Source organism: Mobula hypostoma, chromosome 9 (genome assembly GCF_963921235.1).
Source record: "Mobula hypostoma chromosome 9, sMobHyp1.1, whole genome shotgun sequence".
In the NCBI taxonomy this organism is placed as follows: domain Eukaryota; kingdom Metazoa; phylum Chordata; class Chondrichthyes; order Myliobatiformes; family Myliobatidae; genus Mobula; species Mobula hypostoma.
This window is the reverse complement of record NC_086105.1, coordinates 6,860,315-6,881,791: the sequence shown is the minus strand read 5'-3', so window position 1 is coordinate 6,881,791 and position 21,477 is coordinate 6,860,315. Positions and strand designations below refer to the sequence as shown.

General features: G+C 40.4%; 1 protein-coding gene across 3 annotated transcripts in view; it reads left to right on the top strand.

Moving 5' to 3' along the window:
- The window catches only part of tmem117 (transmembrane protein 117), a 461,344-nt gene that overhangs the window by 26,701 nt on the left and 413,166 nt on the right, over positions 1-21,477 (top strand). For all 3 annotated transcript variants that reach the window (XM_063057677.1, XM_063057674.1, XM_063057675.1), the window contains exon 2: positions 17,798-18,106. In XM_063057677.1, coding sequence (XP_062913747.1) covers positions 17,798-18,106 — 309 coding nt within the window. The remainder of the gene's footprint in view (positions 1-17,797; positions 18,107-21,477) is intronic.

Below are 21,477 nucleotides of genomic sequence, written 5' to 3'. Positions count from 1 at the left end.
GGTCAGTGATCTGAAACATTGACTGGTCTTTCTTTCCATAAATGTTTTAAGTTTCAGATTCTACCACCTACAATATTTTTTTTCCCCTGCTTTAGGTGTTACGAACTGTAACATTTTAGAAACAAATCAGCAGCAAGAGATTTCACACTGAGTCAGGTTTTAATGTCAAAACCACTATCTTTATTAGTATCTACTTATAATATAGTAACTCAACCAAGATAAACAAAAGTTAACAATATTATGTGTATATATGTGTGTAAATGTAATTCCCAAACTATTGAGTTTGGGGGAACAAGGCTTAGAGCCTTGAGGTGGTAAAGTAGGAAAGTTCAGTAATCCACGAGATAAATGATAGGAAAGAGATATTTGTAATCCACGTTGTAATGGAGAGAGAGAGGTAAATACGAAGTATTCCACAGGTTCCACGCTGGTAAAACGAGGTAACAGTCGCCGTAGATCTTGTCTGTCATGTTGTTCCAAATCCACATACGAATTATCACCGAAAGTGACCTGTCACAGGAATATCGTCTTCCAGTGTTTACCACACAGCATACCTGCAAGGGCTACACAAGTGGTCCACAAGATATCCCCAAAATCCACTCCTATGGATCACACGAAGTGACAATCACACATTCTTTGTGCACTGTGTGCCAATGTTTAACCCACCCTTGTGGGCATAGGAGAGTTCCAAGTCTCAGCTGCAAAAAGCTGAAGCTACTGGCTTCCCCAGTCTCTCTCTCTTTGTCTGTGTTTAATCTGCACAAACCACGGAGTCCCGCATCACTTAGGCACTTAAAGCAACAGTCCACAGTAAACGAAACCTGCAGTTTTGTAACATAGGCAAAATGCTGGGCAGTGGAGATGCATGTTAGATTAATTGCCACAAAAATATATGGCCTAATAAACTTAAATCTCAGGTAGAGACACTGTGGCATTTCTTTTATTTAAAGTTTTGTTTTTATATTGTTCTGATTTCTTTCAACTTGGGTTTGTCCTGCCTGATTTCATTTTCTGTGTTAATAATGTACTCAAGTTGAAAATTTCATGAAATCATGGTTTCCCAAAATGCATGTCAATTTCTACTAACTATAGCTTATTCATATAGTTTTCCGAGTGGAATGCAGCTGGGATATATCCTGGCAGAATTGTGCCACTTTAAAAATTCAATCTATGCTTCTTATAGCTATTCACTCGTATCAAAGCATTTTAGTTATGTGTGGCTACCTTTACACAACTGTAATACTTTTACATCAGAAAAGATAGATACATGGATATGAGGGATTTGTAGGGGTATGGTCTGGGTCCAGGTTGATGGGACTAGACAGAAGATCAGGTCGGCATGTACTGGGTGGGCCAAAAGGCCTTTTTCTGTGCTTATTACTCAATGATTCCTTTCTTCAGTGTTATGATTACTACATCAGTTGCTGTGGAGGAATTCAGTTCGAGTTCTTATAAATTAAAAAAAAATTACGCGCTCTCCTTTGTGCCTACCACTTCTGCTATGCAAGCCTGCAGGGACTAGATTTTGCACCATTCATTGCAACCACCAGGAGTGGTTGTTAGTTGGCTGATAAAGCTTCTCACTTCAAGCTCTCTCATTTCCTTTCTATCTATCTCATGGGAGAGTGTTCATTTACTTTAAATCTTCAACCATCTTTTCCAGTTAATATGAGGAAAAACTTTTTCTTGTCAGAAATTGGTGAAGGAGGTTTGGCAGTATTTATGGAAAAAGAAACAGAGTTAATATTTCACGTCAAAGACTTCATCAGCTTGTTCAGATCTTAGATTCTAGTTTTTTAAAAAATTTTCAACTTAAAGGAAGACAAGTTATTTAAAACTACAAAAGGATAAGTACACTGTGCTCAATTCTGGTCGCCTCACTACAGTGTGCTCAATTCTGGTTGCTTCACTACAGGAAGGACATGGAAACCGTAGAACGGGTGCAGAAGAGATTTACAAGAATGTTGTCTGGATTGGGGAGCATGTCCTATGAGAATAGGTTGAGTAAACTCTGCCTTTTCTCCTTGGAGTGACGGAGGATGAGAGGTGACCTGATAGAGGTGTACAAGACAATGAGAGGCATTGATCATGTGGATAGTCAGCGGCTTTTCTCAGGGCTGAAATGGCTAGCACGAGAGGGCATAGTTTTAAGGTGCTTGGAAGCAGGTACAGAAACATTTACAGAAATCCAGAAAGGAGGGGGGTTTAGCTTTGCCGAATTTTTGATTTTACTATTGGGCAATTAATATTCGATATTTAAAATTTTGGTTATGGGACTTGGGCGTAACTTCAAGTCCACATTGGGTTAATCTTGAATGTAATTCTTCACAAGGGTTTTCACTGGGTTCTATTTTAGGGACTTCGCTTCCCTTTACTCTTTCTAAATTGTATAAACAAATGGATAACCCAATATTAAAACATACTTTACGTATATGGTTTCAATTTTGAAAATTTTTCGGGTTGAATCAATTTATTTTAGCAAGTCCTATTATATATAATTTCTTCTTTCAATCCTCTATTATGGATCAAGCATATCTGGCTTGGAAAACCCAAGGTATAGTACGATTTTGTGATCTATTTTTGGATAATCCTTTGAACAATTATCTAATAAATATAACTTGCCTAGATCCCATTTTTTTTCTTAGATATTTACAGATTAGAAACTTTTTAAATACTGTTTTTCCTACCTTTCCGAGTTTATATTCAACGGATATGCTGGAAAAAAATTTTTAGATCTAAATCCTTTTCAGAAAGGTGTAATAGCAATTATTTATAATATAATTATGAAAATACGTCCAGGCGTATCTAATAAAGTTAAGACTGATTGGGAAAGGGAACTTAAGATTACGTTACCATTTGAAAAATGGGAAAAAAATTCTTCAATTAGTTAACTCATCCTCTGTGCTAAGCAGTTTAAAATAGTGCAAAGGGCTCATATGTCTAAGGATAAATTAGCTCGTTATTATTCTCATATAAATCCTGTATGTGATAGATGTCACTTTGAGATAGCTTCTTTAACTCATATGTTTTGGTTATGTCCTTTGAAAAAAATATTGGAAAGATATTTTTGATGTTATATCAACTGTTCTGAATATTGATTTACAACCTCACCCTGTTACTGCAATTTTTCGGTTACTAATGATAGAATCAAGTCATTTAACCACTTCAGTTCGTCGGGTGATTATATTCCTTACATTAATGGCTAGAAGATCCATTTTGCTGAATTGGAAAGAGATTAATCCTCCCACCACATTTCATTGGTTCTCTCAAAATATGTTGTGTATAAACTTAGAAAAAATTAGAAGTGTTATTTTTGATCCCTCTATTAAATTCGAAAAGACTTGGAGGCCATTTATTCAACATTTTCATATGATGTAATTTGAGCTTTCCAAACTTATTCTATTCCGTTCTAATGTACGTTGAGAGGAGCGGAGTCGACGACACTAATGGTTCCTTTTTTTTGAAGCCCAAGTCTTTTTTTTCCCCTAGTTTAGTTGATTAACACTGTTTAGGTTAGTTTTTCTTTTGGGGTATATTTTTTTCCCTTTTTCATGATTTTTTTTCTTTTTTTGTATATTACATTTGTATCCTGTATGATTGGGAGGTTTAATACCCATGTGTCAACTGGGTTTATATTTAACTATGTTAATCATAACAATGTAATCCCAACATCTTTGTATTAATACTATGGTATGTTTATCATTATGAAACTAATAAAAAGATTGAAAAAGAAAGAAAGAAAAAGGAAGTAGGTACAGAGGAGATGTCAGGAGTAAGTTGTTGTCGTTTTAAAAAGAATGCAGAGAGTGGTGAGTGTGTGGAATGGGCTGCTGGTGGCGGCGGTGGAGGGGGATACGATAGGGGCTTTTAAGAGACTCCTGGATAGGTACATGGAACTTAGAAAAATAGAGGGTTATGGGTAAGCCTAGGTAGTTCGGCATGTTCGGCACAGCTTTGTGGGCTGAAGGGCCTGTATTGTGCTGTAAGTTTTCTATGTTTCTAATATTGGAGGCAGATTAAGAATCAAAGCGAAGAGCAGGTAGAAAGGAAAGTTTGGTTTCCAGTGGAAGACAGAAGTACCTAAACTTTTCCTTTGGCTGTAAGTTTAGTGCCTCACAATAAGATCAGTAAATCCATCACAGAAGCTTAGACTCAACCGATAATTGAGCATATTTCATTGACAATGCAATAAAATTACATGTTTTTGAAGTATAAGCCTTACCAACTAATTAATAGACTTTGTACCTGCCTAATGGCAGGTTAGTCATAGAAAAGTTACAACACAGAAACAGGCCCTTTGGTCCATCCAGTCTGTGCTAAACCATTTTAAACTGCCTAGTCCCATCGACCTGCATCCAGATTATAGCCCTCCATACACCTATCCAAACCCGTCTTAAACATTGAAATAGAGCTTGTGTGCTCCACTTGCACTGGCACACTCTCATGATCCTCTGAGTGAAGAAGTTTCCCATTATGTTCCCATGAAATTTTTCACTTTCACCCTTAACCTGTAGTTGTAGACCCACCCAACTTCAATGGGAAAAAAAACTGCTTGTATTTACCGTGTCTATATCCCTCAGATTACATTTCTATCAAATCTCACCTCAATCTTCTACATTCCATGTGTGACGAATACACATAGATAAGATGTTAGCTGTCTTGTGTGATCAGCAGTTGGTCTGCCACCTGTCTTCAAGAGAGAGATAAGGGACACAATGAAACAGCACCTGGAGATGTGTAGAGAGCTGTCTGGAGCGGCCTCCCCCTTTGAACCCTGAACTGTTTGAAGTGATGGACAGGCGATACCCCAGCAGGGGGATAAAAAGGGGCAGGTTCGCTAAGGCAGGACACACACGCCACCCGAGGTAACGAGACCCTGGAAGCGGTACGCCTCTCACGAGTCGGTGGGAAGTACCAGACAACGGCCAGGGTGGAAAGGTACGATCAGTGGGAACCCGGTGTGTGTCCGCCCTTGCCTGGGTGCCGGGTTCACTGCAGACGATCGACCGCATCTGGAGGAGGGGTCACAGTCGGTGACCTCAGGTGACATCACCAAGGACCTGCCCAAAAAGCTGCTTGTGAGCCATATCGTCGGTCTGTGAGTGAAGCCGTGTCTGAATGATCAGTTGTTCCTGTTCTCTCTCTCTCTCCCCCCATGTTGTCCATCGCCATGGCAACGATTACTGCGAACTGAACTACTAAACTGGACTGAACTTTGAGTCACTTTGAAATTTGGTCATTTACCCCTAGACAACGATAGAGCTTGATTGATGCTGTTATCTTAATTCTGTGCACATGTGTGTTTATCATTGCTGAACTGTTGCATTTATTATCCTTTCGATTACTGTGTTGCTTGTTTCTTTAATAAAACTTTCTTAGTTCTAGTACTCCAGACTCCAACTGAGTGATCCATTTCTGCTGGTTTGGCAACCCAGTTATGGGGTACGTAACACATGGAATAAAGTCCTAATCTGTTTCATCTTCCCTTATAACTAAAGTCCTCCAGACCCTGCAACATCCTTCTAAATTTTCTCTGTACTCTCATCTTATTTACATCTTTCCCATAGGTAGGTGACCAAAACTGCACACAATACTCCAAATCAGGCCGCACCGACATTTTATACAACTTCAACATAACATCCCATCTCCTGTACTCAGTACTTTGTTTTATGAACCACCAATCTGCCAAAAGCTTTTATGACCCCATCTACCTTAATGCCATTTTCAATGAATTATGGGCCTGTATTCCCTTATCCCCTTGTTCCACTGCACTCCTCAGTGCAGACCTATCCTGGCTGGCCCTACCAAAGTGCAACACCTTGCACTCGTCTGCATTAAATTCCATCTGCCATTTTTCAGCCCATTTTCCCAGCTTGTCCAGATCCCACTGCAAGCTCTGACAGTCTTCCTTGCTATCCACTACACCCCCAATCTTGGTGTCAACTGCAAGTTTTCTGAATCACATTATCATCCAGATCATTGATACGAATGACAAGCAACACCGGATATTGATCCCTACAGCACTCCACTAGTCACAGGCCTCTAGACAGTGAGGGAACCATCTACTACCACTCCCTGGTTTCTCCCACAGAGCCAATGTCTAATCCAATTTACTACCTCAGCTTGAATGCAAAGCAACTAAACCTTTCTGCCAAGCAGCCACCCATGTAGGACCTTGTCAAGTGCCTTGCTGAAGTCTGTGTAGACAACATCAACTTTCCCGATAACTTCCTTAAAAAAAGTCTGTAAGATTGGTTAGACATGACCTACCACAGACAAAGCCATACTGACTATCCCTAATCAGTCCAGGTCTATTCAAATACACATCCTGATTTGTATTCGGATGTGTAATGTGTAAAATGTAGAATATGTATATTAATTCCTTTATTGCTCAGTCACTCAACACTTCCACCAAGTTTTTTTTTCCTGGAGTCCAACATTTCCATAAACGGAAGGCTGCTGGGCCAGACAATATTCCTGGCAGAGTGCTTAGAGGATGTGCAGACCAGCTAGCAGATATTCTCACTGACATCTTCAATATCTCCCTGAGCAGCGCCGTCGTTCCTACGTGATTCAAGGCTGCCACCATCGTCCCCGTACTGAAGAAGTCTTCAGTGTCCTGCCTCAATGATTACCGTCCCGTTGCACTCACATCCATCGTCATAAAGTGTTTCGAGAGGCTTGTCATGAGGCACATTAAGACCCTGCTGCCCCCCTCACTGGACCCCCTGCAGTTTGCGTACCGTCCCAACCATTCAACAGACAATGCCATTGCCATCACCCTCCATCTGGACAAAAAAAACACGTACGTTTGAATGCTGTTCATAGACTTCATTTCAGCATTCAACACAATCATTCCTCAGAAACTGATTGGAAAGCTGAGCCTACTGGGCCTGAACACCTCCCTCTGCAACTAGATCCTAGACTTCCTGACTGGGAGACCTCAGTCAGTCCAGATTGGAAACAGCATCTCCAACACCATCACACTGAGCACAGGGGCCCCCCAGGGCTGTGTGCTCAGTCCACTGCTGTTCACTGTGCTGACCCACGACTGTGCTGCAACACACAGCTTGAACCATATCATCAAGTTCGCCAATGAACCGACCGTGGTGGGTCTCATCAGCAAGAATGATGAGTCAGCATACAGAGAGGAGGTGCAGCAGCTAACAGACTGGTGCAGAGCCAACAACCTGTCTCTGAATGTGAACAAAACAAAAGAGATGGTTGTTGACTTCAGGAGGACATGGAATGACCACTCTCTACTGAACATCAATGACTCCTCTGTAGAGATCATTAAGAGCACCAAATTTCCTGGTGTTCACCTGGCAGAGAATCTCACCTGCTCCCTCAACACCAGCTCCATAGCAAAGAAAACCTAGCAGTGTCTCCACTTTCTGCGAAGGCTGAGCAAATTTCACTTCCCACCCCCCATCCTCACCACATTCTACAGAGGTTGTATTGAGAGCATCCTGAGCAGCTGCATCATGGCCTGGTTCGGAAATTGTACCGTCTCGGATCGCAAGACCCTGCAGCGGATAGTGAGATCAACTGAGAAGATCATCGGGGTCTCTCTTCCCGCCATTACAGACATTTACACCACACGCTGCATCTGTAAAGCAAACAGCATTATGAAGGACCCCACGCACCCCTCATACAAACTCTTCTCCCTCCTGCCGTCTGAAAAAGGCACCAAAGCATTTGGGCTCTCACAATCAGACTATGTAACAGTTTCTTCCCCCAAGCCATCAGACTCCTCAATACCCAGAGCCTGGACTGACACCAACCTGCTGTACCCTCTACTGTGCCTACTGTCTTGTTTATTATTTATTGTGATGTCTGCACTGTTTTGTACACTTTATGCAGTCCTGGATAGGTCTATAGTCTAGTGTAGTTTTTGTGTTTTTTCTTACGTAGTTCAGTGTAGTTTTTGTATTGTTTCATGTAGCACCATGGTCCTGGAAAACGTTGTCTCATTTTTACTATGTTCTGTACCAGCAGTTATGGTTGAAATGACAATAAAAAGTGATTTGACTTGACTTGAACAACGAGGGGAATGAAATAGGTGGAAGTTACTGGGTATTATAGTTTGGTAGCTGGTTATCTGTCAACCCCCTCTGTCAAGGAGTGGGCCAGGAGATTGTAGACTGTTGTAACGTGAATAAAGTCACGGGAAAGACACTGAAGCTAATGGATACAGAAGTGTTTTATTCAGCAAAATGAGACACTCTTGGAGGAAAAGGTCTCTTGACCCAATATTACAAGATAGTTTTATATGCTAAAGATCAACGGTAACAGCAGGACAATTCTATAGTTACAATGTATCGACAAGGCTTCCTTTGAATTACATATAGTTTCACATCTCCTCCTTTACAGCCACATTCCAGACACCCAAAATGAATGTTAATTGGCATTGTCTGGTTTTATATCAACTCCAGTCCACAGCTTCAGTCAAACTATTGTTCAGGGCTGCATTTTAAATTCCATTTGCAATCCACATTCAAATCTGAAGAATAGCTGCTGTTGAATTTAATATTTGTTATATACCCTAACATAGAGCACATGAAGGACAATGGTGTCCTACAGATATGGTGCTATACTGTATATAGCATTATTAGACTACAAAAAAACTTGATCACATGTTGAAATCCCACCAATTTAATGGTGTAGATCCAGGGAATAAAACAAAAATAAGATACTCAAGTACAATGGAGAGAGCAAAGAGCAGCCATGGACTGAGTCGCTGAAGATACAATGGAGCTATATTGAAGCATCGTGTGACAATGTCATTGTGGTGAATTGAAAATGGAGGTGAGACAGAGGTTAGGGTCTCCATTGTTAAACTTTTTCGAAGAACAGAAATCCTATCACCAAATCGATTTGTAATTTTAAAAAATGCTTAAAAATGCTTCAGCTACGTTTTGTATTTCTTTAGAACATGTGGCATTTGAGATGTGGAAAGGATCTGATTGTGAGCAAGGAGTCATGAAAAATCAGTGGACAATAATGAAGTCCACTCATTGTTAGTGGTCTCTACGTCAAACTAATGAATACTTTTTAGAAAGCCTATGACCATGTTGTTGATTTTTCTCTCTGCCCTTTGACTCTTAATCTGCTTCCAATATTAAAATGGCTGTTTATCTTTTCAGTATTATTTTCATTTAAGTTAAAGTAAGTATTTCATTTCCAGTTGCTGTACTTTCCAGTATTTGTGTTTCTTTTCTATGATTTTAAATCAAGTGCCAGTCTTAAAGCTATTTTGTTTTTCCTATCTGCCTCCATCCTTTCTGAATATTGAAGTTTGTAAGAGGAGTAGAAAAATGTAGATTGAAACACAAATAGGAGACAGTTTTAATTTTCCAAATTTAAATTCTTTATTCTTGTTGACCATTCAAGTTTGTTTCCACATCTTTGTGGTTGGAGTATACAACTATCCTATGTCACCTGTGGGGAATCATTTATCTACATTGCTGAATGCTGGCCTATTTTTTCCCCTCTATATGCTGGGATAACAAAATCCTCAACCACAGACAATCGGACATGATTGCATATCATGATCTTCTTGCCACAGATCACACTTAGAAAACCACTGGCAATGATTAAAGGCATTAAATGCAAGTGAAATTGTTTAGTCAAGATCCAATTATTATTTTAACCTGAAACATTTACTCACTTTCTCTCTCCACAGGCCTAATTAGCATACATGTTGAACATTTGCTGTTATTATTCCAGAATCAACAGCAATTTGCTTTGCACATTTATGTTACTTTGATGGATCAGAGTTCCAAATTCAAATCAAGTAACTTTTAGCACAACTACAAAGACCTAAACTTCTTATCGAGTCAAGGAAGAAAGCAGAGAAATGGAAGATCATAATGAGGTAGATTGTGAAGCTAACAGTCTGTGTTTGTACAAGAGGTTCATTCAAGTGGAATAGAAGCTTGCCGTGAGCACGCTGGTATGTGCTACCCAACTTTTGCATCTTCTGTCCAATGGGAGAGAGGAGAAGAGAGAAAGTCCAAGGTGGGTGGGGTCTTTGGTTATGCTAACTGCGTTACTAAGGCAGTGAGAAGTATAGATAGGTCCAGAGGGGGGAGGAGATAGAGACTTTGAATTCATGTAATAAAATAAAGATGGAATAAAAAGGTAGTTTCAGTTGCCACTAAATGACATTTTTTAAAAAAAATCAAGTTCGCAAATGACACAACCAATCTTGTCTGATCACTGATGTCCATTGGAAAGGAAATCTCACAATAAAAACAGCCGGAAATACGGAAGGAGAACTGTTCTGCCCAAGACTGCAAGAAAGTACAAAGTATAGGTTGAGTGAACAGAGCCTGGACTGACACCAACCTACTGCCCTCTACTGTGCCTATTGTCTTGTTTATTATTTATTGTAATGCCTGCACTGTTTTGTGCACCTTATGCAGTCCTGGGTAGGTCTGTAGTCTAGTGTACTTTTTGTGTTGTTTTATATAGTTCAGTGTAGTTTTTGTATTGTTTCATGCAGCATCATGGTCCTGAAAAACATTGGCTCGTTTTTACTGTGTACTGTACCAGCAGTTATGGTCGAAATGACAATAAAAAGTGACTTGACTTGATATTAATGAGATCCTATCTGGAGTACTGTGTAGAGTATTGTTTTCCTTATTTAAGGAAGGATATTAAAGCAGTAGCAGCTCAAATTATGCTTACTAGATGAATATTTGGAATATGTGGATTGTTTTATGAGAAAATTCTGGAAATTGGATGAGTGAGAGGGGACTTAATTGAAACATACACAATCCTGAGGTGATGTGAAGAGGACTAGGAGTCACTGCATAAAAATAATGGAGTGTCCATTAAGCAGTTGAGGCAAATGCCCTCCTGGAATATGTTGAGTCTTTAGATCTCTCTTCCTCAAAGAGTGGTGGAGCCAAAGTGATAATGCAATAAAAGAATATGATGGGTAGATAGGAATAGGGTGTTGGGGTTACAGTCACATCAGTCATGACCTGATTAAATAGTGGAGCAGGTTTGAGAGAGCTGAGGAGGCAATTCCTGTTTCTAATTTGTGATGGTGATTTTAATGCTTACAAAAACACAAAACAAAGAATTGACAGCAAATCATGCTAAAAAAGTAGTAATACTTATGATAATGAACTCAGTTCTCAGTACCTAGCTTATTATTCTTAATTGATGAAGCTGTTTGCTGTGTATTGTCATGCTATTCTTTCGTAGAGTTATATCACAACAGAGAGAATTCTTACTTGTCTAGGAGAATACAGTAAAATTCCAATAATTCACTATCCAACTATTTGGAAATCTTAATTGTTTGCCATTTAGCTCAGCAAATAATGTTTGCTAGATTCCCCATTGACTCACCGGGTCTCCAGCCCTGCCCTCCCCATTCACTGGCATGAGCCTTGGTTTCTGCACTCCCTGTCCACTTACTAGGCCCTGATTCAACGTACCCTTTAAATTCAACTGGTTCTATTTTTTGTCCTCCCTTTAAGTTTACTAGGACCATTCATCACATTCCCCCTTTGAGCTTACTGGGTTAATTGGAAAAATGATTATTCTACTGTGCAACAGTTTAAGAAAAAGGTGATTAAAAAGTGTGTTGGAGTATTAATGGAATATCATCTGACCACATGGACAATCTGGATAGTCTAGCAATACTAAAGTCCTGAGCATGCCAGTAAATTGATAGTTAGTTCATTATTGCCACACGTACCAAGGTACAATGAAAAGATTTAACTTGCATACCGTTCATACAGATCAACTCGTTATGAGAGTACATTGAGGTAGTACAAAAAGGAAGTGTTATAGTTACAGAGAAAATGCAGTGTAAGTAGATAATAAGGTGCAAGGTTGTAACAAGGTAGATTGTGAGGTCAAGACTATCTTATTGTACTAAGGAACCATTCACTTGTCCTAAAACAGTGGCTTAGAAGCTGTTCTTGAGCTTAGTGGTATGTGCTTTCAGGCTTTTGTATCTTCTGTCTGGTGCACAGAGTTAATGCGGGGGTAGGGGGTTATTTTCAGGGGAGTCCATAAGAGCACAAGACATGCAGGATTAGGCTATTTGGCCCATTGAGTCTGCTCCACTATTCTGTCATGGTGGATCTATCATCCCCATCAACCCCTTTCTCTTATCTTTTCCCCCATAACCTTTGGCTCCCTGACTAAATCAAGAAACTATCAACCTGCTTTAAATATACGCAATAACTTGGTTGCCAAGCCAGTGACCATCAGAAATGCATGACCATACACTTCCTACACCATGGCTAGAGAATTGCAGAATTTCAAAGTTGTAGGCTTTGATAATAAATGAACCTATATTCCGTCTGCCACTTCTTTGCCCATTCTCCCAGTCTGTCCGGGTCCTTTTGCAGGCATCTTGCTTTCTCAACACTAGTCACCCTTCTACCCATTTTTATATCATCCACAAAATTGGCCAGAAAGCCACCAATTGATTCATCCAAATCATTACATACAACATGAAAGGAAGAGGTCCTAACATTGATCCATGTGGAACGCCACTAGTCACCAGCAGCCAATCAAAAAAGCCCCCTTTATTTCCACTCTGGCTCCTCTCCCCTGAGGACAGGTGGCAGACCGCTGCTGATGCCACTGGTGCAAGCCCAGGCCAGCAAACATCTTAATTTATGTGTATTCTCGTCACATCTCAGTGCATATTTAAAAATTAACATTGTTCCATGCTAATCTAGATTTGTTAAAGGCAGTAACACCACCTCAGACTACATTTCTTTTTCCTCATCTTTGTAATACTTTGGTTACATTTATTTTAGTTAATGTTGTTCAGTGAGATATGGTGCCCAAAAAGTATTCACCCTCCTTGGAAGTTTTCATATTTTATTGTTTTACAATATTGAATCTCAGTGGATTTAATTTTGCTTTAACACTGATCAACAGAAAAGACTCTTGTATCAAAGTGAAAAAGATTTCTACAACTTGGTCTAAATTTATTACAATTAATAAACACAAAATAATTGTTTGCATAATTACTCACCATCTTCAAGTCAATATTTAGTAGATGCACCTTTGGCAGCAATTACAGGCTTGAGTCAGTGTGGATAGGTCTCTATCAACTTCACACATTTGCAATTTTTTCCCCCATTCTTCTTTACAAACTGCTCAAGCTCTGTCAGATTGCATGAGTGAACAGCCCTTGGCCACTCCAGGACATTAACTATGTTGTTTTTAAGCCATTCCTGTGTGGCTTTGGCTTTATGCTTGGGGTCATTATCTTGCTGGAAAACAAATCTTTCCCCAAGTCACAGTTCTCTAGCACAGTGGTTCCCAACCTCCGGGCTGTGGACCGACAGTGGGCCGTGAAAAATGCAGCGTTCCAGCTACCACTGCATTCTTCACGGCCCGGTATCAGTCCGGAGGTTGGGGACCACTGGTCTAGCAGACTATCAGGTTTTCCTCCAGGATTTCCCTGTATTTTGCTGCATTCATAGAACATAGAATAGTACAGCACAGTACAGGCTCTTCGGCCCACAATGTTGTGCCAACCCTCAAACCCTGCCTCCCATATAACCCCCCACCTTAAATTCCTCCATATGCCTGTCTAGTAGTCTCTTAAACTTCACCAGTGTATCTGCCTCCACCATCGACTCAGGCAGTGCATTCCACGCATCAACCACTCTGAGTAAAAAAATCCCCCTTGAACTTCCCACCCCTTACCTTAAAGCCATGTCCTCTTGTATTGAGCAGTGGTGCCCTGGGGAAGAGGTGCTGGCAATCCACTCTATCTATTCCTCTTAATATCTTGTACACCTCTATCATGTCTCCTCTCATCCTTCTTCGCTCCAAAGAGTAAACCCCTAGCTCCCTGAATCTCTGATCATAATCCATACTCTCTAAAACAGGCAGCATCCCCTGGTGAATCTCCTCTGTACCCTTCCTATAGTGAGGCGACCAGAACTGGACACAGTACTCCGAGTATGGCGTAACCAGAGTTTTATAGAGCTGCATCATTACATCGCGACTCTTAAACTCTATCCCTCAACTTATGAAAACCAATACCCCATAAGCTTTCTTAACTACCCTATCCACCTGTGAGGCAACTTTCAGGGATCTGTGGACATGTAGCCCCAGATCCCTCTGCTCCTCCACACTATCAAGTATCCTGCCATTTACTTTGTACTCTGCCTTGGAGTTTATCCTTCCAAAGTGTACCACCTCACACTTCTCCGGGTTGAACTCCATCTGCCACTTCTCAGCCCACTTCTGCATCCTATCAAAGTCTCTCTGCAATCTTTGACAATCCTCTACACTATCTACAACACCACCAACCTTTGTGTCACCTGCAAACTTGCCAACCCACCCTTCTACCCCCACATCCAGGTCATTAATAAAAATCATGAAGAGGTCCCAGAACAGATCCTTGTGGGACACCACTAGTCGCAACCCTCCAATCTGAAAGTACTCCCTCCATCACAACCCTCTGCCTTCCACAGGCAAGCCAATTCTGAATCCACCTGGCCAAACTTCCCTGGATCCTATGCCTTCTGACTTTCTGAATAAGCCTACCGTGTGGAACCTTGTCAAATGCCTTACTAAAATCCATGTAGATCACATCCACTGCACTACCCTCATCTATATGCCTGGTCACTTCCTCAAAGAACTCTATCAGGCTTGTTAGACACGATCTGCCCTTCACAAAGCCATGCTGACTGTCCCTGATCAGACCATGATTCTCTAAATGCCCATAGGTCCTATCTCTAAGAATCTTTTCCAACAGCTTTCCCACCACAGACTAAGGCTCACTTGTCTATAATTACCCGGACTATCCCTACTACCTTTTTTGAACAAGGGAACAACACTCGCCTCCCTCCAGTCCTCCGGTACCATTCCCGTGGACAATGAGGACCTAAAGATCCTAGCCAGAGGCTCAGCAATCCCTTCCCTCACCTCGTGGAACAGCCTGGAGAATATTCTGTCAGGCCCCAGGGACTTATCTGTCCTAATGTAGTTTATCAACTCCAACACTCTACCCTTCATTTTTACCCATTCATTTTACCCTTCATCTTCACAAGCCTTCCAGGGCTTGCTGCAGGGATGCATCCCCACAGCATGATACAGCTACCACTGTGCCTTACAGTAGGGATGATGCATTTTTTGATGATGTACAGTGTTTGGCTTATGCCAAACATAGTGTTTAATCTGATGGCCAAGAAGCTCAAATTTGGTTTCATCAGACCATAGAACCTTCTTCCAGCTGACTTCTGGCAAAACTCTAGCCAAGATTTTATGTCAATTCTTTCAACAGTGGTTTTCTCTTTGCCACACTCCCATGAAGCTGCAACTGGTGAAGCACCCGGGCAACAGTTGTTGTAGGTGCAGTCTCTCCCATCTCAGCCACTGAAACTTGTAACTCCTCCAGAGCTATCATCAGATCTCTTGGTGGCCTCCCTCACTAGTCCCCTTCTTCCACAGTCATTCAGTTTTTAACAACAGCCTGCTCCATATGACACCTATGCCATATTCTTTCCATTTCTTGATGATTGACTTAACTGTACTCTGAGGGATATTCAGTAACTTGGAAATTTTCTTGTATCCATCTCCTGATTTGTGCTTTTCAATAACCTTTTCATGGAGTTGCTTGGAGTGTTCTTTTGTCTTCATGGTGTAGTTTTTGCCAGGATACTAACTCACCAGCAGTTGGACCTTCTAGCTACAGGTACATTTTTACTACGATCAATTGAAACACATTGACTGCACACAGGTGATCTCCATTTAACGAATTATGTGACTTCTCAAACTAATTGATTGCACCAGTGATGATCCACTGTGGATCAATGTTGTAAAAGAATAACACATGAAAACATCTGGGGTGTGGTGAATACTTTTTGTAAGCACTGTATGTATAATTTGTATTAATTTAAGCCTACATTAACTTATTTGTCATGTTTGTAATGCACTGTGCAGCTGCTCCATAAACTACTTTTGATGGTATTTATATGGTGGATAGTCATATGTTTATGACAATAAATTTGAAATGAACAGTAGTCTGGCTTTTCTGGGAAATGCCTGCATTTCTTGCTGTAAATGGGATTTAAGCAGCAATGTAGTCTCCAATTTACTGGCTACACTCCACTATTAACTCCTCAAAGTGTCCATCAATGGGGCTGGATCGTGCTAAGATTCCTCAATATTTGTGCCTGGAAATTTGTTCTAGGATGGTGTGCCAGGTTTGATCTGGACAGGATCAGCAATCCCACCAATTTCAATGATCAAGGAAGAAGGTATAAATTAGTTTAGTTTTTAAATATGTAGTGTGTTTAATATTTTAGTTGATATTATTTAAACTTACTTTCTTAAAATTCAAATTTTTAATGGCAGTGGAAAGTGCAAGACAAGTATAAACTTCATAATGTTGAATCAACAGTATAATGTTGATTCTACATGGCCATTTAAAAATTACACCGTGGATTTCAGTACAACAAACATTAAACAAGGATATAAATTTAATTTAAACCTGCAGCTACACGTTGGAGGAATATATCAACTTTCTTTCAGTCACAAATTTTAAACTTTCTGAAAATGTTAATACTGATTAACTGGATTTGTTGGTTAAATGAAAGTTTTAAATTTTACATATTATGTATTACTTCACTTCATGTATTTATGACTTCTCTGGATGTGCAGGATATCAGCTATATTTACACTGTTTAAATATATATATCAGATGACCAACCACACTTTATTTTTATTGCTGTGATGCAGAGATTTAGCAGCTCTTTTTGGAATAGCCTGGGACTAGATCAAACTTGCTGGTAAAATTTTGACATTAGTTACCTAAAATGGACTTTCCATTCTACTTTGAAGTTATTATTAAAGCTTGCATTCTCTCTGCTGGTTGAAAATGTCATAATTATTAAAACTTCTGTAATTGTTCTTGGTTAAACATGTTTAGGTGTTTTTGGTAAGGAGAGACATAGTTTCTGAACCTGCTTCCTGTCTGTACAGATGAGGCAATGATTGATTTTGTTTTTGCCAGTTTGGCTCCCAGTAATAAAGCATTTCAAACAATCGAGTCATAGATCGTCTATGATAGGCCATGCTTTTGTTTTTAAAGCATGCTTCTGATCTAGCTGTGCCTAACACCAGAATAGTGCTGGAAAGGATTGTCAGTACAGAATGAAAGCACCAGACAGTGGGTGTAATGTTTAATTATCACTTGGTCTTTTAAATGTAAAATTACTAATTACTGCAAAAACCAAGACATTTGCTGAGGCTGATAATTTGGATATCACATTCTGCTGTGTTGTTTGTTTAGCTGGTGAATACCATTTGAATACATCACAAGTGTTGATTTAAAAAAAAACAAGCTTTGTTGTGTTGCCTGTTATTTGAGGTATGTGGAATGTAGGCAGTCAGCTGGTGCGAACCTTCAGCACCCAAGGGAAGTCTTGCACAGTAAAGCCCAGCAATTGGTTACTTCAACTTCCTGTAAGAATTGTCTTTCTGTTCCTGGATGTTTTACATGAAACAAGTGAGATATTTAAAGCAGTTCTTGTTTTCATCTTCTCCCATTTGTATATCAGCTGCCACACAATACCCAATGCTAATGCAGTGTAAGCTGTAGTTTATCCAATGTAAGATAATTTGCTAAACTGAATACAACCTTAAAAAAAACTATAATGTGACATCTCACAAATACTGTTCAATTTGAAACATAAATTGCAATGTAGTTTGACTAACAGCATAGAAAGTTAAAAATTAATTCATTCTATTCTCATAGTTAATTGATGAAATAAGTAACTGTAATTTCTTTTTCACATAGAGTACAAGTTGAAGGGGCTGCCTGTATGTATGAGGATGGTAAAAGCATTTCGTTACTATTTTCAACATCCATGGAGTCGGCTGATTGTGGCCTACTTGGTGACTTTTTTCAATTTCCTCATTTTTGCTGAAGATCCCATTTCTCACAGTCAGACTCCGGCCAATGTAATTGTTGTTGGGAATTGCTTCTCTTTCATCGCAAATAAGTACCCTGGAGGTGGTTGGAACTTTCTAAAGGTGCTGATGTGGTTGCTGGCTATTGTCACTGGTCTCTTCGCAGGGAAATTCCTCTTCCATCAACTCATGTTTGGTAAGTCAAAGCCAGTTTATCTCAAAAGTTGTATCGTTGTCATGGAAACCGTATTGGGACTTGACATAAATGACAATGAATAAAAATGACCTATAAATGAAAATTAGAAAAAACACAAAAGTAACAGAACCAATGTTTCAGGTTTTGTCATAACTGGAAAAGGGAGAAAACAAATGAGAAAATCTGCAGATGCTGGAAATCTAAGCAACACACACAATAAGCTGGAGGAACTCAGCAGGTCAGGCAGCATCTATGGAAAAGAGTAAATAGTCAACATTTTGGGCCGAGACCCTTCAGCAGGACTGGAGTAAAAAAGATGAGTAGACAGAGTTAGAAGGTGGGGGAGGGGAAGGAGAAATGCAAGTGAAAGGTGAAACCGAGAAGGGATGGAGGGGTGAAGTAAAAAGCTGAGAAATTCATTGGTGAGAGAGATAGATACAGGGCTGGAGAAGGGTAATCTAATAGGAGAGGACAGAAGGCCATGGAAGAAGGAAAAGGAGGAGGAGCACTAGAGGGAGGTGATGGACAGACAAGGAGATAAGCTATGGTGAGAGAGGAAAATAGGGAAATGTGAAGGGGGGGCATTACTGGAAGTTCAAGAAATTGATGTTCATGCCATTAAAGTTGGAGCTACCCAGATGGAAAACAAGTTAGTTATAAATTGCAGTGAGGGTGGGGAGTGACAGATAGGATGAAGGCAAAATCTTCAATAAGGTGACACCGGTGTTACCTTTGGGTTAAGTTCTTAATAAATTTGTCTGGTTAACTTTTACAAATTCCTGATTTTGGTTTGCTTTACCCTGAGCCTTTTAAAAGGCATAGTATCATAGAGTTATACAGCATTGGACATGGTTCTTTGGCTCAAATGGTCCAATATTCCTATCTAAACTAGTCCCTTTTGTCCGGGTTTGGCTCATATCCCTCTAAACCTATTCTGTCTATGTACCTGTTCAAGTGCCTTTTAAATATTGTTAAATGTACCCGCCTCAATGACTTCTCTGGTAGCTCTTTCCATATTTGGACCACCTTCTAGCAAAAAATTTGCACCTCATGTTCCTTTTATATCTCTTTCCTCGGACCTTAAACCTATGCCTTTTAGTTCTTGATTCCCCAACTGTGGGGAAATAAAAGGCTGTTTGCATTCATCCTATTTATGACCCTGTGATTTTATACCACTCTGTAATATCACCCCTCAATGTCCTACAGTCCCAGATTGAATAAAGTCCCAGAGTGTTCAACCCCAGTTGGTTATAAAACATAGAACATAGAAAACCTACAGCACAATACAGGTCCTTCGGCCCACAAAGCTGTGCCGAACGTGTCCTTATCTTAGAAATTACCTAGAGTTACCCATAGCCCTCTTTTTTTCCAAGCTTCATGTACCTATCCAGGAGTCTCTTAAAAGACCCTATAGTATTTGCTTCCATCACCGTCGCCAGCAGCCCATTCTACGCACTCACCATTCTCTGAGTAAAAAACTTACCCCTGACATCTCCTCTGTACCTACTTCCAAGCACCTTAAAACTGTACCCTCTCGTGCTAGCTGTTTCAGTCCTGGGAAAAAGCCTCTGACTATCCACACGATCAATGCCTCTCATCATCTTATACACCTATATCAAGTCACCTCTCATCCTCTGTCGCTCTAAGGAGAAAAGGCTGAGTTCACTCAACCTATTCTCATAAGGCATCCTCCCCAATCCAGGCAACATCCTTGTATCTGTAAACATCTGTCTACAGGGCAAATTCTTGATCTAATTTCCATTAAATTATTGAATTCAGGTTGCTGGAAGAATAGATTAGATTAGATTAGATTATGAGAACACTCAGTCCTCTTTTATTGTCATTTAGAAATGCATACATGCTTTAAGAAATGATACAATGTTTCTCAGGAGTGATATCACAGAAAACAAGACAGACCAAAGACTAACACTGACAAAACCACATAAAGCAATACCATAATTTGATAAAGAACAGACCATAGGCACAGTAAAAATAATAGTCTCAAAGTCCCTAGTTGATCGACTCCTGAGTCCCCGATAGCAGGCGGCAAAAGGGAGAAACTCCCTGCCATAAACCTCCAGGCACTGTCAACTTGCCGATACCTTGGAAGCAGCCGACCACAGCCGACCCTGAGTCCATCCGTCCGAAAACTCCAAGCTTCCGAGCAGCCTCTCCGATACAGCCTCCCGAGCGCCATCCTCTGCCGAGCGCCTTCGACCTCTCCCTGGCCGCTGAAACACACAAAGCCGAGGATTTCCAGGCCTTCAGCTCTGGAGATTCCGGTTACCACACAGTAGCAGCGGTAGCAAAGCAGACATTTCGGAAGTTTTCCAGATGTACCGCGGTGCTCTTACGTCTGTCTCCATCAAATCAGGATTGTGCACAGTCCCCTACTTGACAAATAACTGATATTCATCACCGAAGTGGCCACGCGCGCTGTCGTCGCGTCGCCATCTTCTCCCCCCTCCCGGGAGGATTATTACTATTTTGTGAATCCGAAAAGACAATAAGAATGTGAGAGTTGAATTTGGCTTTTCATTTGCAACACTCAGACCCTGCTTAATGCTGAGGATGTTTTCCTTGGAGGTGGACTGCTATGTAAATCAGCACAAGGCGGGGTCACTATAACATTATCTAAATAGATATGTGTGCTTGATTTAAAAAAAATCAAACCTGAGATATGTGATATATTACTTATGTATACAGAGTAATTTGTGGAGTAACAAACACACAAATGGGCCTAGCATGTACATCAGTGGAGCAGCAACACATCGCAGCAGCTTCTTAGTGGAGGGACCGGGCTGTGGGTCCTCCTCTAACCTTGGCTTCATCTTCAAGTAGGCATTGAGATTTGACTGCCTTTTCTTAAGTTTCCTCTCATGAAGTAGTTCTCAGTTGCAGGAATTCATGTCAACAACACCTCTCTTTGCCTTATTTCTTCGCTCCCAGTCAGGGTCATTCTGAGTGTCGATGTAGCCAATTTCAAAGAGGTGCCATCACAACCTGACACTTACCAGCTTCCAAATGCCTTATCTCTTGCAGTTCCACATCCATGCTAATGCTTTTCCTAGACATCTTAGATGTACTTCCCTCACTGTAAATTGCAGGCCATTTTCCAGACATCATGGGTGAAAAAAAGTGGAATAAATTGGTGAATGAACAAGGAACATTTGCACACGTGGGGGAGGCAGAACGTGAATTAATACATGATTGGCTGTGCGTGGCTCAGAGTGTATGTAAAACACTCTCATTGGCTCATTGAATATTTATTGTAATGGCAGCTGCTCTTGAGAAGTTTTAAGTGTTGTTTAGAATTAATTTTTGTCATTTAAAAAAAATTCAGTTAAGAATTGAATAACTGTGTTGTAACG